The sequence below is a fragment of the Nerophis lumbriciformis genome, linkage group LG22 (assembly GCF_033978685.3).
Source record: "Nerophis lumbriciformis linkage group LG22, RoL_Nlum_v2.1, whole genome shotgun sequence".
NCBI lineage: Eukaryota > Metazoa > Chordata > Actinopteri > Syngnathiformes > Syngnathidae > Nerophis > Nerophis lumbriciformis.
Genome location: NC_084569.2, coordinates 9,271,724 through 9,289,765, shown reverse-complemented (window position 1 = coordinate 9,289,765; position 18,042 = coordinate 9,271,724). Strand labels below are relative to the sequence as shown.

The window sequence follows — 18,042 nt, the reverse complement described above, 5'->3', positions numbered from 1 at the left end:
AAACACAAACCTTAATAATCTCCTTGTCGGACTCAGACGAGCGGTCTTTATGGTAATGGGAGAGCATCTCGGAGAGCAGCTTGACGTTGATGTTCACCTCCTCCAGTGTGCTCACACGCTTTGTGACCTTCTGCACCCGCACCTCATCCTGGAAGAAAAACAACTCTACGTACATAGTATCTCTAACGCTACATTGTAGTTTAGTTTACTTTATTAAAGGGGAACATTATCACAATTTCAGAAGGGTTAAAACCATTAAAAATCAGTTCCCAGGGGCTTATTTTATTTTTCGAAGTTTTTTTTCAAAATTTTACCCATCACGCAATATCCCTAAAAAAAGCTTCAAAGTGCCTGATTTTAACCATCGTTATATACACCCGTCCATTTTCCTGTGACGTCACATAGTGATGCCAACTCAAACACTTAAGATGTGACTTTAAGGTTTTACTACTTACGTATAAAATACTACACGGTCTAGCTCCATCCTATCTTGCTGATTGTATCGTACCATATTAGCCGGTCAGAAATCTGCGTTCTAGGAACTCCAGCTCATTAGTGATTCCCAGAGCCCAAAAAAATTCTGCGGGCTATATATGTTAGATCCACTATGGACTGGACTCTCACACTATTATGTTAGATCCACTATGGACTGGACTCTCACACTATTATGTTAGATCCACTATGGACTGGACTCTCACACTATTATGTTAGATCTACTATGGACTGGACTCTCACACTATTATGTTAGATCCACTATGGACTGGACTCTCACACTATTATGTTAGATCCACTATGGACTGGACTCTCACACTATTATGTTAGATCTACTATGGACTGGACTCTCACACTATTATGTTAGATCCACTATGGACTGGACTCTCACACTATTATGTTAGATCCACTATGGACTGGACTCTCACACTATTATGTTAGATCCACTATGGACTAGACTCTCACACTATCATGTTAGATCCACTATGGACTGGACTCTCACACTATTATGTTAGATCCACTATGGACTGGACTCTCACTATTATGTTAGATCCACTATGGACTGGACTCTCACACTATTATGTTCGATCCACTATGGACTGGACTCTCACTATTATGTTAGATCAACTATAGAGTGGACTCTCACTATTATGTTAGATCCACTATGGACTGGACTCTCACACTATTATGTTAGATCCACTATGGACTGGACTCTCACACTATTATGTTAGATCCACTTTGGACTGGACTCTCACACTATTATGTTAGATCCACTATGGACTGGACTCTCACACTATTATGTTAGATCTACTATGGACTGGCCTCTCACACTATTATGTTAGATCCACTATGGACTGGCCTCTCACACTATTATGTTAGATATACTATGGACTGGACTCTGAAAATATTATGTGACTGGACTTTCACACTATTATGTTAGATCCACTATGGACTGGACTCTCACACTATTATGTTAGATCCACTATGGACTGGCCTCTCACACTATTATGTTAGATATACTATGGACTGGACTCTGAAAATATTATGTGACTGGACTTTCACACTATTATGTTAGATCCACTATGGACTGGACTCTCACACTATTATGTTAGATCCACTATGGACTGGACTCTCACACTATTATGTTAGATCCACTATGGACTGGCCTCTCACACTATTATGTTAGATCCACTATGGACTGGACTCTCACACTATTATGTTAGATATACTATGGACTGGACTCTGAAAATATTATGTGACTGGACTTTCACACTATTATGTTAGATCCACTATGGACTGGACTCTCACACTATTATGTTAGATCCACTATGGACTGGACTCTCACACTATTATGTTAGATCCACTATGGACTGGACTCTCACACTATTATGTTAGATCCACTATGGACTGGACTCTCACACTATCATGTTAGATCCACTATGGACTGGCCTCTCACACTATTATGTTAGATCCACTATGGACTGGACTTTCACACTATTATGTTAGATATACTATGGACTGGACTCTGAAAATATTATGTGACTGGACTTTCACACTATTATGTTAGATCTACTATGGACTGGACTCTCACACTATTATGTTAGATCCACTATGGAATGGACTCTCACACTAGTATGTTAGATCCACTATGGACTGAACTCTCACTATTATGTTATATCCACTATGGACTGGACTCTCACACTATTATGTTAGATCCACTATGGACTGGACTCTCACACTATTATGTTAGATCCACTATGGACTGAACTCTCACACTATTATGTTAGATCCACTATGGACTGGACTCTCACACTATTATGTTAGATCCACTATGGACTGAACTCTCACACTATTATGTTAGATCCACTATGGACTGGACTTTCACACTATTATGTTAGATCCACTATGGACTGGACTCTCACACTATTATGTTAGATCCACTATGGACTGGACTCTCACACTATTATGTTAGATCCACTATGGACTGGACTCTCACTATTATGTTAGATCCACTATAGAGTGGACTCTCACACTATTATGTTAGATCCACTATGGACTGGACTCTCACTATTATGTTAGATCCACTATAGAGTGGACTCTCACACTATTATGTTAGATCCACTATGGACTGGACTCTCACACTATTATGTTAGATCCACTACGGACTGGACTCTCACACTATTATGTTAGATCCACTACGGACTGGACTCTCACACTATTATGTTAGATCCACTACGGACTGGACTCTCACACTATTATGTTAGATCCACTATGGACTGGACTCTCACACTATTATGTTAGATATACTATGGACTGGACTCTGAAAATATTATGTGACTGGACTTTCACACTATTATGTTAGATCCACTATGGACTGGACTCTCACTATTATGTTAGATCCACTATGGACTGGACTCTCACACTATTATGTTAGATCCACTATGGACTGGACTCTCACACTATTATGTTAGATCCACTATGGACTGGCCTCTCACACTATTATGTTAGATCCACTATGGACTGGCCTCTCACACTATTATGTTAGATCCACTATGGACTGGACTCTCACACTATTATGTTAGATCCACTATGGACTGGCCTCTCACACTATTATGTTAGATCCACTATGGACTGGACTTTCACACTATTATGTTAGATATACTATGGACTGGACTCTGAAAATATTATGTGACTGGACTTTCACACTATTATGTTAGATCCACTATGGACTGGACTCTCACACTATTATGTTAGATCCACTATGGACTGGACTCTCACACTAGTATGTTAGATCCACTATGGACTGGACTCTCACTATTATGTTAGATCCACTATGGACTGGACTCTCACACTATTGTTAGATCTACTATGGACTGGACTCTCACACTATTATGTTAGATCCACTATGGACTGGCCTCTCACACTATCATGTTAGATCCACTATGGACTGGACTCTCACACTATTATGTTAGATCCACTATGGACTGGACTTTCACACTATTATGTTAGATATACTATGGACTGGACTCTGAAAATATTATGTGACTGGACTTTCACACTATTATGTTAGATCTACTATGGACTGGACTCTCACACTATTATGTTAGATCCACTATGGACTGGACTCTCACACTAGTATGTTAGATCCACTATGGACTGAACTCTCACTATTATGTTATATCCACTATGGACTGGACTCTCACACTATTATGTTAGATCCACTATGGACTGAACTCTCACACTATTATGTTAGATCCACTATGGACTGGACTCTCACACTATTATGTTAGATCCACTATGGACTGAACTCTCACACTATTATGTTAGATCCACTATGGACTGGACTCTCACACTATTATGTTAGATCCACTATGGACTGAACTCTCACACTATTATGTTAGATCCACTATGGACTGGACTTTCACACTATTATGTTAGATCCACTATGGACTGGACTCTCACCCTATTATGTTAGATCCACTATGGACTGGACTCTCACACTATTATGTTAGATCCACTATGGACTGGACTCTCACTATTATGTTAGATCCACTATAGAGTGGACTCTCACACTATTATGTTAGATCCACTATGGACTGGACTCTCACTATTATGTTAGATCCACTATAGAGTGGACTCTCACACTATTATGTTAGATCCACTATGGACTGGACTCTCACACTATTATGTTAGATCCACTACGGACTGGACTCTCACACTATTATGTTAGATCCACTACGGACTGGACTCTCACACTATTATGTTAGATCCACTACGGACTGGACTCTCACACTATTATGTTAGATCTACTATGGACTGGACTCTCACACTATTATGTTAGATCCACTATGGACTGGACTCTCACACTAGTATGTTAGATCCACTATGGACTGAACTCTCACTATTATGTTATATCCACTATGGACTGGACTCTCACACTATTATGTTAGATCCACTATGGACTGAACTCTCACACTATTATGTTAGATCCACTATGGACTGGACTCTCACACTATTATGTTAGATCCACTATGGACTGAACTCTCACACTATTATGTTAGATCCACTATGGACTGGACTCTCACACTATTATGTTAGATCCACTATGGACTGAACTCTCACACTATTATGTTAGATCCACTATGGACTGGACTTTCACACTATTATGTTAGATCCACTATGGACTGGACTCTCACACTATTATGTTAGATCCACTATGGACTGGACTCTCACACTATTATGTTAGATCCACTATGGACTGGACTCTCACTATTATGTTAGATCCACTATAGAGTGGACTCTCACACTATTATGTTAGATCCACTATGGACTGGACTCTCACTATTATGTTAGATCCACTATAGAGTGGACTCTCACACTATTATGTTAGATCCACTATGGACTGGACTCTCACACTATTATGTTAGATCCACTACGGACTGGACTCTCACACTATTATGTTAGATCCACTACGGACTGGACTCTCACACTATTATGTTAGATCCACTACGGACTGGACTCTCACACTATTATGTTAGATCCACTATGGACTGGACTCTCACACTATTATGTTAGATATACTATGGACTGGACTCTGAAAATATTATGTGACTGGACTTTCACACTATTATGTTAGATCCACTATGGACTGGACTCTCACACTATTATGTTAGATCCACTATGGACTGGACTCTCACACTATTATGTTAGATCCACTATGGACTGGCCTCTCACACTATTATGTTAGATCCACTATGGACTGGACTTTCACACTATTATGTTAGATATACTATGGACTGGACTCTGAAAATATTATGTGACTGGACTTTCACACTATTATGTTAGATCCACTATGGACTGGAGTCTCACACTATTATGTTAGATCCACTATGGACTGGACTCTCACACTATTATGTTAGATCCACTATGGACTGGCCTCTCACACTATTATGTTAGATCCACTATGGACTGGACTTTCACACTATTATGTTAGATATACTATGGACTGGACTCTGAAAATATTATGTGACTGGACTTTCACACTATTATGTTAGATCCACTATGGACTGGCCTCTCACACTATTATGTTAGATCCACTATGGACTGGACTCTCACACTATTATGTTAGATCCACTATGGACTGGACTCTCACTATTATGTTAGATCCACTATGGACTGGACTCTCACACTATTATGTTCGATCCACTATGGACTGGACTCTCACTATTATGTTAGATCAACTATAGAGTGGACTCTCACTATTATGTTAGATCCACTATGGACTGGACTCTCACACTATTATGTTAGATCCACTATGGACTGGACTCTCACACTATTATGTTAGATCCACTTTGGACTGGACTCTCACACTATTATGTTAGATCCACTATGGACTGGACTCTCACACTATTATGTTAGATCTACTATGGACTGGCCTCTCACACTATTATGTTAGATCCACTATGGACTGGCCTCTCACACTATTATGTTAGATATACTATGGACTGGACTCTGAAAATATTATGTGACTGGACTTTCACACTATTATGTTAGATCCACTATGGACTGGACTCTCACACTATTATGTTAGATCCACTATGGACTGGCCTCTCACACTATTATGTTAGATATACTATGGACTGGACTCTGAAAATATTATGTGACTGGACTTTCACACTATTATGTTAGATCCACTATGGACTGGACTCTCACACTATTATGTTAGATCCACTATGGACTGGACTCTCACACTATTATGTTAGATCCACTATGGACTGGCCTCTCACACTATTATGTTAGATCCACTATGGACTGGACTCTCACACTATTATGTTAGATATACTATGGACTGGACTCTGAAAATATTATGTGACTGGACTTTCACACTATTATGTTAGATCCACTATGGACTGGACTCTCACACTATTATGTTAGATCCACTATGGACTGGACTCTCACACTATTATGTTAGATCCACTATGGACTGGACTCTCACACTATTATGTTAGATCCACTATGGACTGGACTCTCACACTATCATGTTAGATCCACTATGGACTGGCCTCTCACACTATTATGTTAGATCCACTATGGACTGGACTTTCACACTATTATGTTAGATATACTATGGACTGGACTCTGAAAATATTATGTGACTGGACTTTCACACTATTATGTTAGATCTACTATGGACTGGACTCTCACACTATTATGTTAGATCCACTATGGAATGGACTCTCACACTAGTATGTTAGATCCACTATGGACTGAACTCTCACTATTATGTTATATCCACTATGGACTGGACTCTCACACTATTATGTTAGATCCACTATGGACTGAACTCTCACACTATTATGTTAGATCCACTATGGACTGGACTCTCACACTATTATGTTAGATCCACTATGGACTGAACTCTCACACTATTATGTTAGATCCACTATGGACTGGACTCTCACACTATTATGTTAGATCCACTATGGACTGAACTCTCACACTATTATGTTAGATCCACTATGGACTGGACTTTCACACTATTATGTTAGATCCACTATGGACTGGACTCTCACACTATTATGTTAGATCCACTATGGACTGGACTCTCACACTATTATGTTAGATCCACTATGGACTGGACTCTCACTATTATGTTAGATCCACTATAGAGTGGACTCTCACACTATTATGTTAGATCCACTATGGACTGGACTCTCACTATTATGTTAGATCCACTATAGAGTGGACTCTCACACTATTATGTTAGATCCACTATGGACTGGACTCTCACACTATTATGTTAGATCCACTACGGACTGGACTCTCACACTATTATGTTAGATCCACTACGGACTGGACTCTCACACTATTATGTTAGATCCACTACGGACTGGACTCTCACACTATTATGTTAGATCCACTATGGACTGGACTCTCACACTATTATGTTAGATATACTATGGACTGGACTCTGAAAATATTATGTGACTGGACTTTCACACTATTATGTTAGATCCACTATGGACTGGACTCTCACACTATTATGTTAGATCCACTATGGACTGGACTCTCACACTATTATGTTAGATCCACTATGGACTGGCCTCTCACACTATTATGTTAGATCCACTATGGACTGGCCTCTCACACTATTATGTTAGATCCACTATGGACTGGACTCTCACACTATTATGTTAGATCCACTATGGACTGGCCTCTCACACTATTATGTTAGATCCACTATGGACTGGACTTTCACACTATTATGTTAGATATACTATGGACTGGACTCTGAAAATATTATGTGACTGGACTTTCACACTATTATGTTAGATCCACTATGGACTGGACTCTCACACTATTATGTTAGATCCACTATGGACTGGACTCTCACACTAGTATGTTAGATCCACTATGGACTGGACTCTCACTATTATGTTAGATCCACTATGGACTGGACTCTCACACTATTGTTAGATCTACTATGGACTGGACTCTCACACTATTATGTTAGATCCACTATGGACTGGCCTCTCACACTATCATGTTAGATCCACTATGGACTGGACTCTCACACTATTATGTTAGATCCACTATGGACTGGACTTTCACACTATTATGTTAGATATACTATGGACTGGACTCTGAAAATATTATGTGACTGGACTTTCACACTATTATGTTAGATCTACTATGGACTGGACTCTCACACTATTATGTTAGATCCACTATGGACTGGACTCTCACACTAGTATGTTAGATCCACTATGGACTGAACTCTCACTATTATGTTATATCCACTATGGACTGGACTCTCACACTATTATGTTAGATCCACTATGGACTGAACTCTCACACTATTATGTTAGATCCACTATGGACTGGACTCTCACACTATTATGTTAGATCCACTATGGACTGAACTCTCACACTATTATGTTAGATCCACTATGGACTGGACTCTCACACTATTATGTTAGATCCACTATGGACTGAACTCTCACACTATTATGTTAGATCCACTATGGACTGGACTTTCACACTATTATGTTAGATCCACTATGGACTGGACTCTCACCCTATTATGTTAGATCCACTATGGACTGGACTCTCACACTATTATGTTAGATCCACTATGGACTGGACTCTCACTATTATGTTAGATCCACTATAGAGTGGACTCTCACACTATTATGTTAGATCCACTATGGACTGGACTCTCACTATTATGTTAGATCCACTATAGAGTGGACTCTCACACTATTATGTTAGATCCACTATGGACTGGACTCTCACACTATTATGTTAGATCCACTACGGACTGGACTCTCACACTATTATGTTAGATCCACTACGGACTGGACTCTCACACTATTATGTTAGATCCACTACGGACTGGACTCTCACACTATTATGTTAGATCTACTATGGACTGGACTCTCACACTATTATGTTAGATCCACTATGGACTGGACTCTCACACTAGTATGTTAGATCCACTATGGACTGAACTCTCACTATTATGTTATATCCACTATGGACTGGACTCTCACACTATTATGTTAGATCCACTATGGACTGAACTCTCACACTATTATGTTAGATCCACTATGGACTGGACTCTCACACTATTATGTTAGATCCACTATGGACTGAACTCTCACACTATTATGTTAGATCCACTATGGACTGGACTCTCACACTATTATGTTAGATCCACTATGGACTGAACTCTCACACTATTATGTTAGATCCACTATGGACTGGACTTTCACACTATTATGTTAGATCCACTATGGACTGGACTCTCACACTATTATGTTAGATCCACTATGGACTGGACTCTCACACTATTATGTTAGATCCACTATGGACTGGACTCTCACTATTATGTTAGATCCACTATAGAGTGGACTCTCACACTATTATGTTAGATCCACTATGGACTGGACTCTCACTATTATGTTAGATCCACTATAGAGTGGACTCTCACACTATTATGTTAGATCCACTATGGACTGGACTCTCACACTATTATGTTAGATCCACTACGGACTGGACTCTCACACTATTATGTTAGATCCACTACGGACTGGACTCTCACACTATTATGTTAGATCCACTACGGACTGGACTCTCACACTATTATGTTAGATCCACTATGGACTGGACTCTCACACTATTATGTTAGATATACTATGGACTGGACTCTGAAAATATTATGTGACTGGACTTTCACACTATTATGTTAGATCCACTATGGACTGGACTCTCACACTATTATGTTAGATCCACTATGGACTGGACTCTCACACTATTATGTTAGATCCACTATGGACTGGCCTCTCACACTATTATGTTAGATCCACTATGGACTGGACTTTCACACTATTATGTTAGATATACTATGGACTGGACTCTGAAAATATTATGTGACTGGACTTTCACACTATTATGTTAGATCCACTATGGACTGGAGTCTCACACTATTATGTTAGATCCACTATGGACTGGACTCTCACACTATTATGTTAGATCCACTATGGACTGGCCTCTCACACTATTATGTTAGATCCACTATGGACTGGACTTTCACACTATTATGTTAGATATACTATGGACTGGACTCTGAAAATATTATGTGACTGGACTTTCACACTATTATGTTAGATCCACTATGGACTGCACTCTCACACTATTATGTTAGATCCACTATGGACTGGACTCTCACACTATTATGTTAGATCCACTATGGACTGGACTCTCACACTAGTATGTTAGATCCACTATGGACTGGACTCTCACTATTATGTTAGATCCACTATGGACTGGACTCTCACTATTATGTTAGATCCACTATGGACTGGACTCTCACTATTATGTTAGATCCACTATGGACTGGACTCTCACACTATTATGTTAGATCCACTATGGACTGGACTCTCACACTATTATGTTAGATCCACTATGGACTGGACTCTCACACTATTATGTTAAATCCACTATGGACTGGACTCTCACACTATTATGTTAGATCCACTATGGACTGGACTCTCACACTATTATGTTAGATCCACTATGGACTGGACTCTCACACTATTATGTTAGATCCACTATGGACTGGACTCTCACACTATTATGTTAGATCCACTATGGACTGGACTCTCACTATTATGTTAGATCTACTATGGACTGGACTCTCACACTATTATGTTAGATCTACTATGGACTGGACTCTCACACTATTATGTTAGATCCACCATGGACTGGACTCTCACACTATTATGTTAGATCCACTATGGACTGGACTCTCACACTAGTATGTTAGATCCACTATGGACTGGACTCTCACTATTATGTTAGATCCACTATGGACTGGACTCACACTATTATGTTAGATCTACTATGGACTGGACTCTCACACTATTATGTTAGATCCACTATGGACTGGACTCTCACACTATTATGTTAGATCCACTATGGACTGGACTCTCACACTATTATGTTAGATCCACTATGGACTGGACTCTCACTATTATGTTAGATCTACTATGGACTGGACTCTCACACTATTATGTTAGATCTACTATGGACTGGACTCTCACACTATTATGTTAGATCCACTATGGACTGGACTCTCACAATATTATGTTAGATCCACTATGGACTGGACTCTCACTATTATGTTAGATCCACTATGGACTGGACTCTCACACTTTTATGTTAGATCCACTATGGACTGGACTCTCACACTAGTATGTTAGATCCACTATGGACTGGACTCTCACTATTATGTTAGATCCACTATGGACTGGACTCACACTATTATGTTAGATCTACTATGGACTGGACTCTCACACTAATATGTTAGATCCACTATGGACTGGACTCTCACTATTATGTTAGATCCACTATGGACTGGACTCTCACACTATTATGTTAGATCCACTATGGACTAGACTCTCACACTATCATGTTAGATCCACTATGGACTGGACTCTCACACTATTATGTTAGATCCACTATGGACTGGACTCTCACACTATTATGTTAGATCCACTAAGGACTGGACTCTCACACTATTATGTTAGATCCACTATGGACTGGACTCTCACTATTATGTTAGATCAACTATAGAGTGGACTCTCACTATTATGTTAGATCCACTACGGACTGGACTCTCACACTATTATGTTAGATCCACTACGGACTGGACTCACACTATTATGTAAGATCCACTATGGACTGGACTCTCACTATTATGTTAAATCCACTATGGACTGGACTCTCACTATTATGTTAGATCCACTATGGACTGGACTCTCACACTATTATGTTAGATCCACTATGGACTGGACTCTCACTATTATGTTAGATCCACTATGGACTGGACTCTCACTATTATGTTAGATCCACTATGGACTGGACTCTCACTATTATGTTAGATCCACTATGGACTGGCCTCTCACAATATTATGTTAGATCCACTCGACGTCCATTGCACCGGTCGCCTAGGGGGGGGTCCCCACATCTGTGGTCCCCTCCAAGGTTTCTCATTGTCATCCCATTGGGTTGAGTTTTTTCTTGCCCTGATGTGGGATCTGTCGTTGTGGCTTGTGCAGCCCTTTGAGACACTCGTGATTTAGGGCTATATATTTAAACATTGATTGATTGATTGATTTAGTGTCAAGAGTGGAAATTGGGGGTTAAATCACCAAATGATTCCCGAGCGCGGCGCACGCTGCTGCTGCTCACTGCTCCCCTCACCTCCCAGGGGGTGAACATGGGGATGGGTCAAATGCTGAGGACAAATTTCCCCACAACCAGTGTGTGTGTGTGACAATCATTGGTACTTTAACTTGAACTTTAACCCCGTTCAAGAACCAATTAAGTGCGTAAATCGAGGTTCCACTGTAATGAATTCAGGTGTTTTACCTCTTTCACCATGTTTTTAATCAGCCTGTTGGCCTCCTGCAGGTCTTCTGGATTTTTGCTGCGTAGAAGCTCAGCCAGGAGCTACACAAACACACACAAAGAAACATCAGTTCGCAGCTAGAAGGAATGTGACCAGGCTGCATGACGACATGCTCACCTTCCCCATGTCCTCGTTGTCAAATACTGGGTGCTTGGGCCGTGTGGGAGGAGAGGGTATCAACGTCCGGTCCAGAGGTAACTCGGGGTCACATGTCACCAGCCCTGTGAGGACAATCTTGTTAGATTTCTGATGGGAAAAGAAGACAAACCGTGGGACCAAACCTTGTTTTCTCAGGGTCTGGTAGGCTTCGTTGATCTTGGGCTCATTAGGGAAAGCAACAGTCCAGCTGTATAGCATCTCTACGATCTTTGTCTTCACCTTCTCAGGCGCACTGTCGCCCATGTACTGGACAATCAACAACATGCATTCAGACATTGTTTCATCCACAAAAGTTCATGTAAATGATTAGAGATGTCCGATAATATCGGCCGATAAATGCTTTAAAATGTATTATCGGTATCAGTTTCAACCTCCCGATTTTCCCGGGAAACTCATGAATTTCAGTGCCCCTCCCGAAAATCTCCCGGGGCAACCATTCTCCTGATTTCCACCCAGACAACATTATGCCTTATTGGCACTGCCTTTAGCGTCCTCCAGAACAGACCTGGGCAAATTAAGGCCCGGGGGCCACATGCGGCCCGTTGAGCTTTTCAATCTGGCCCGCCGGACATTCCCAAATAATTGTTTTAGATGTTTAAGATGGAAAGTGTAGCTGCCATTATGATGTGCAGTGATGTTTTCTAATGACCGTAAGTCTTCAACTATACCAGGGGTCGGCAACCCGCGGCTCCGGAGCCGCATGCGCATACTTGCCAACCTTGAGACCTCCGATTTCGGGAGGTGGGGGGAGGGAAGGGCGGTGGGCGGGGCGTGGTTGGGGGCTTGGTTAAGAGGGGAGGAGTATATTTACAGCTAGAATTCACCAAGTCAAGTATTTTATATATATATATATATATATATATACATATATATGAAATACTTGACTTAGTATTACTAACTCAAGTATTTCATATATATGTACATATATATATATATATATATATATGAAATACTAAGTCAAGTATTTCATATATACGTATATATATATATATATATATATATATATATATATATATATATATATATATATATATATATATATATATATATATGAAATGGGCTTCACGGTGGCAGAGGGGTTAGTGCATCTGCCTCACAATACGAAGGTCCTGAGTAGTCTTGGGTTCAATCCCGGGCTCGGGATCTTTCTGTGTGGAGTTTGCATGTCCTCCCCGTGACTGCGTGGGTTCCCTCCGGGTACTCCGGCTTCCTCCCACTTCCAAAGACATGCACCTGGGGATAAGTTGATTGGCAACACTAAAATTGGCCCTAGTGTGTGGATGTGAGTGTGAATGTTGTCTGTCTATCTGTGTTGGCCCTGCGATGAGGTGGCGACTTGTCCAGGGTGTACCCCGCCTTCCGCCCGATTGTAGCTGAGATAGGCTCCAGCGCCCCCCGCGACCCCAAAGGGAATAAGCGGTAGAAAATGGATGGATGGATATATATGAAATATTTGACTTTCAGTGAATTCTAGCTATAAATATATATTAATTTTATTATATATATATATATATATATATATATATATAGATATTTGATATATATATATATATATATAGATATATAAATAAGAGAAATACTTGAATTTCAGTGTTCATTTATTTACACATATACACACACATAACACTCATCTACTCATTGTTGAGTTAAGGGTTGAATTGTCCATCCTTGTTCTATTCTCTGTCACTATTTTTCGAACTATGCTGAGCACCCTGTCTCTGATGTGATTGATGTGTGGCACGCACAAAAGTGCCTTCATCAAATGCACTAGATGGCAGTATTGTCCTGTTTAAGAGTGTCACAAAATTGCTGTTTACGGCAGACGAACTGCTTTACTAGAGGAAAACACGTCACTCAGGTCCGCATGGAGATGGAGGGGGCGTGGCCTCCAGCTCCGCCTGAATTTCGGGAGATTTTCGGGAGAAAATTTGTCCCGGGAGGTTTTCGGGAGAGGCGCTGAATTTCGGGAGTCTCCCGGAAAATCCGGGAGGGTTGGCAAGTATGCGCATGCGGCTCTTTGATCACTCTGATGCGGCTCAGCTCCATACTTGCCGACCCCCCGATTGTCCCGGGAGACTTCCGGATTTCAGTGCCTCTCGCAGGAAAAAAAATCCCGGGATTAATATTCTACGATTTTCACCTTTACAATAATAATAAGGGCGTACCATGATGGTGCAGCATTTAGCGCCCTCTACAATCTGTATAAGCAGTGTGCCAGCTCAGCCTTTTGTTATATGCATTTTCAAATTGTTTTTGGAAACTGTGGACGTCCTGTCCTCCAGAACAAAGAGGAAAGGAACCATCCAGGTTGTTCTAAGCGCAAAGTTGAAAAGCCAGCATGTGTGATGGTATGGGGGTGTATTAGTGCCCACGGCATGGGTAACTTACACATCTGTGAAGGCACCATTAATGCTGAAAGGTACATACAGGTTTTGGAGCAACATATGTTGCCATCCAAGCAACGTTATCATGGACGCCCCTGCTTATTTCAGCAAGATAATGCCAAGCCATGTGTTACAACAGCGTGGCTTCATAGTAAAAGAGTGCGGGTACGAGACTGGCCTGCCTGTAGTCCAGACCTGTCTCCCATTGAAAATGTGTGGTGCATTATGAAGCCTAAAATACCACAACGGAGACCCCCGGACTGTTGAACAACTTAAGCTGTATTTTAAGCAAGAATGGGAAAGAATTCCATCTGAAAAGCTTCAAAAATGTGTCTCCTCAGTTCCCAAACGTTTACTGAGTGTTGTTAAAAGGAAAGGCCATGTAACAGAGTGGTAAAAATGCCCCTGTGACAACTTTTTTTGCAACGTGTTGCTGCCATTAAATTATAAGTTAATGATTATTTGCAACAACAAAAAATTGGTTTCTCAGTTCAAACATGAAATATCTTGTCTTTGCAGTCTATTCACTTAAGAATAATTTGAAAAGGATTTGTTTGTCTGTCTGTTTTTATTTACCATTTACACAACGTGCCAACTTCACTGGTTTTGGGTTTTGTAGATCTAACGATTACCGTATTTTCCGCACTATTAGCCGCACCTAAAAACCACAAATTTACTCAAAAGCTGACAGTGCGGCTTATAACCCGGTGCGCTTTATATATGGATTACTATTAAGATTCATTTTCATAAAGTTTAGGTCTCGCAACTACGGTAAACAGCCGCCATCTTTTTTCCCCGTAGAAGCGGAAGCGCTTCTTCTTCTACGGCAAGCAACCGCCAAGGTAAGCACCCGCCCCCATAGAAGAGGAAGCGCTTCTTCTTCTACTGTAAGCAACCACCCGCCCCCGTAGAAGAAGAAGAAGCGCGCGGATATTACGTTTCATTTCCTTTGTGTGTTTACATCTGTAAAGACCACAAAATGGCTCCTACTAAGCGACAGGTTTCTGGTTCATGAAAAGACGCAATCTCTCCATCCGCACACGGACTACTATTTCACAGCAACTGCCTAAAGACTTTCAAGAAAAGCTGGCTACTTTCCGTGCATATTGTAAAAACAAGATAGCTGAAAAAAAGATCCGGCCAGAGAACATTATCAACATGGACGAGGTTCCACTGACTTTTGATATTCCTGTGAACCGCACTGTGGATACAACGGGAGCACGTACGGTGAATATTCGCACCACAGGGAATGAGAAGTCATCCTTCACTGTGGTTCTAGCTTGCCATGCTAATGGCCAGAAACTTCCACCCATGGTGATATTCAAAAGGAAGACCTTGCCAAAAGAGACCTTTCCAGCCGGCGTCATCATAAAAGCTAACTCGAAAGGATGGATGGATGAAGAAAAGATGAGCGAGTGGTTAAGGGCAGTTTACGCGAAGAGGCCGGGTGGCTTTTTTCACGCAGCTCCGTCCATGTTGATATACGACTCCATGCGCGCCCACATCACGCTGGTTTTTAATATATCATTAAAGTTTGACTGACCTGACTGTTTTTTTTACATTCCCTTTAGCGCAGTTAGATGCGGCTTACAACACGGGGCGGCTTATAGGTGGACAAAGTTTTGAAATATGCCGTTCATTGAAGGCGCGGCTTATAACCCAGGGCGGCTTATGGTGCGGAAAATACGGTAATTGTTACACCCTTATTATAGACTCAAAACTTACCTTTGGAGATACGACTTTTATCAGTTCATTTAGGAATCTGTATTTCCCGACTTCATTGTGAAACCTCCGCCCGCAGTTCTTCATGCAGGCCTCCATCACCTATGCACAAAATTCATGTATTTTTACCATTTAATCATTAGTGCTTCTTTTATATTTTCTCTTACTGTAAGAGCCTGGAGAGCCTCCCATTCTTGCGGTGAGTGGATTTTATGGACAAGCAGTGGTATTGCAATCTGAGGTCTGCAGAGGAAATAACCCCCCCAAAAAATAATAAAACGTTTTAATTAGATATCAAGACGAGTTGTAAATGTTGGACATACCCTTCAAGCTCCTTGTTGATTTGGTCACAGAAGCCTATGATGTACTCCCAGTCCTCTTGTCTGTTTGATGGGTGGGTGGCTTTATCTAACATAAACATGAATAAGGTAATAACACTGTTATGACGATGTTATTAACAAGATTACAGCATTCAAAGACAACAGTGAAATGCACAATCCAGGCTAGCGACCCGAAAAAAAAACGGGAACTAAAGTGACAAAAAGCAGCGCTGACAGCTCCGGACAGAAATAACTCGCTACCCCAGAACCCAGCATGGTGAATTTATATGGTTATTAATGTCTTTTAATTCATAAAATTGCAATATTCACTCACTGAGCCAGGATTCAAGCGTCTCCCCTTCCTGGTACGCCATAGCAATCGAGTTGTCGCATGTTATCGCGAGAGTATGAACGAGAGTATGAAACGAGCGCTATTAATTGCAAATTATGGCTTTGCTCTTTGTTATATATTTGTATTTATTTATTTTATTTATTTATATATAATTGTATTTATATAATATTTTGCATTTTAGTTGGCTTTGCACTTTGCTATATATATATATATATATATATATATATATATATATATATATATATATATATATATATATATATATATATATATATATATATATATATATATATATATATATATATATACATACACATATATATATATATATATATGTATATATACATATATATATATATATATATATATATATATATATATATACATACATGTATATATATGTATATATACATATATATATATGTATATATATATATATATATATATATATATATATATATATATATGTATATATACATATATATATATATACATATGTATATATATATATATATATATATATATATATATATATGTATATATATATATACACACACACACACACACACATATATATATATATATATATATATACATTGCATTCTATTTTAGTTACTTTATTGAGTTTACAACCCCCTG

The 18,042-nt window shown here is 39.9% G+C and overlaps 1 protein-coding gene across 1 annotated transcript in view; it reads right to left on the bottom strand.

The window, feature by feature from the left end:
* gga3b (golgi associated, gamma adaptin ear containing, ARF binding protein 3b) overlaps positions 1-17,435 on the bottom strand; it is a 33,358-nt gene extending 15,923 nt beyond the window's left edge. Inside the window, exons 1-8 of the mRNA XM_061974307.1 lie at positions 17,386-17,435; positions 17,055-17,139; positions 16,899-16,974; positions 16,735-16,833; positions 12,748-12,871; positions 12,584-12,687; positions 12,427-12,507; positions 11-148 (exon numbers count right to left, since the gene is read on the bottom strand). Of these exons, the coding sequence (XP_061830291.1) occupies positions 11-148; positions 12,427-12,507; positions 12,584-12,687; positions 12,748-12,871; positions 16,735-16,833; positions 16,899-16,974; positions 17,055-17,139; positions 17,386-17,425 (747 nt within the window). The 5' untranslated portion in view covers positions 17,426-17,435. The remainder of the gene's footprint in view (positions 1-10; positions 149-12,426; positions 12,508-12,583; positions 12,688-12,747; positions 12,872-16,734; positions 16,834-16,898; positions 16,975-17,054; positions 17,140-17,385) is intronic.
* Positions 17,436-18,042: the final 607 nt, after the last annotated feature.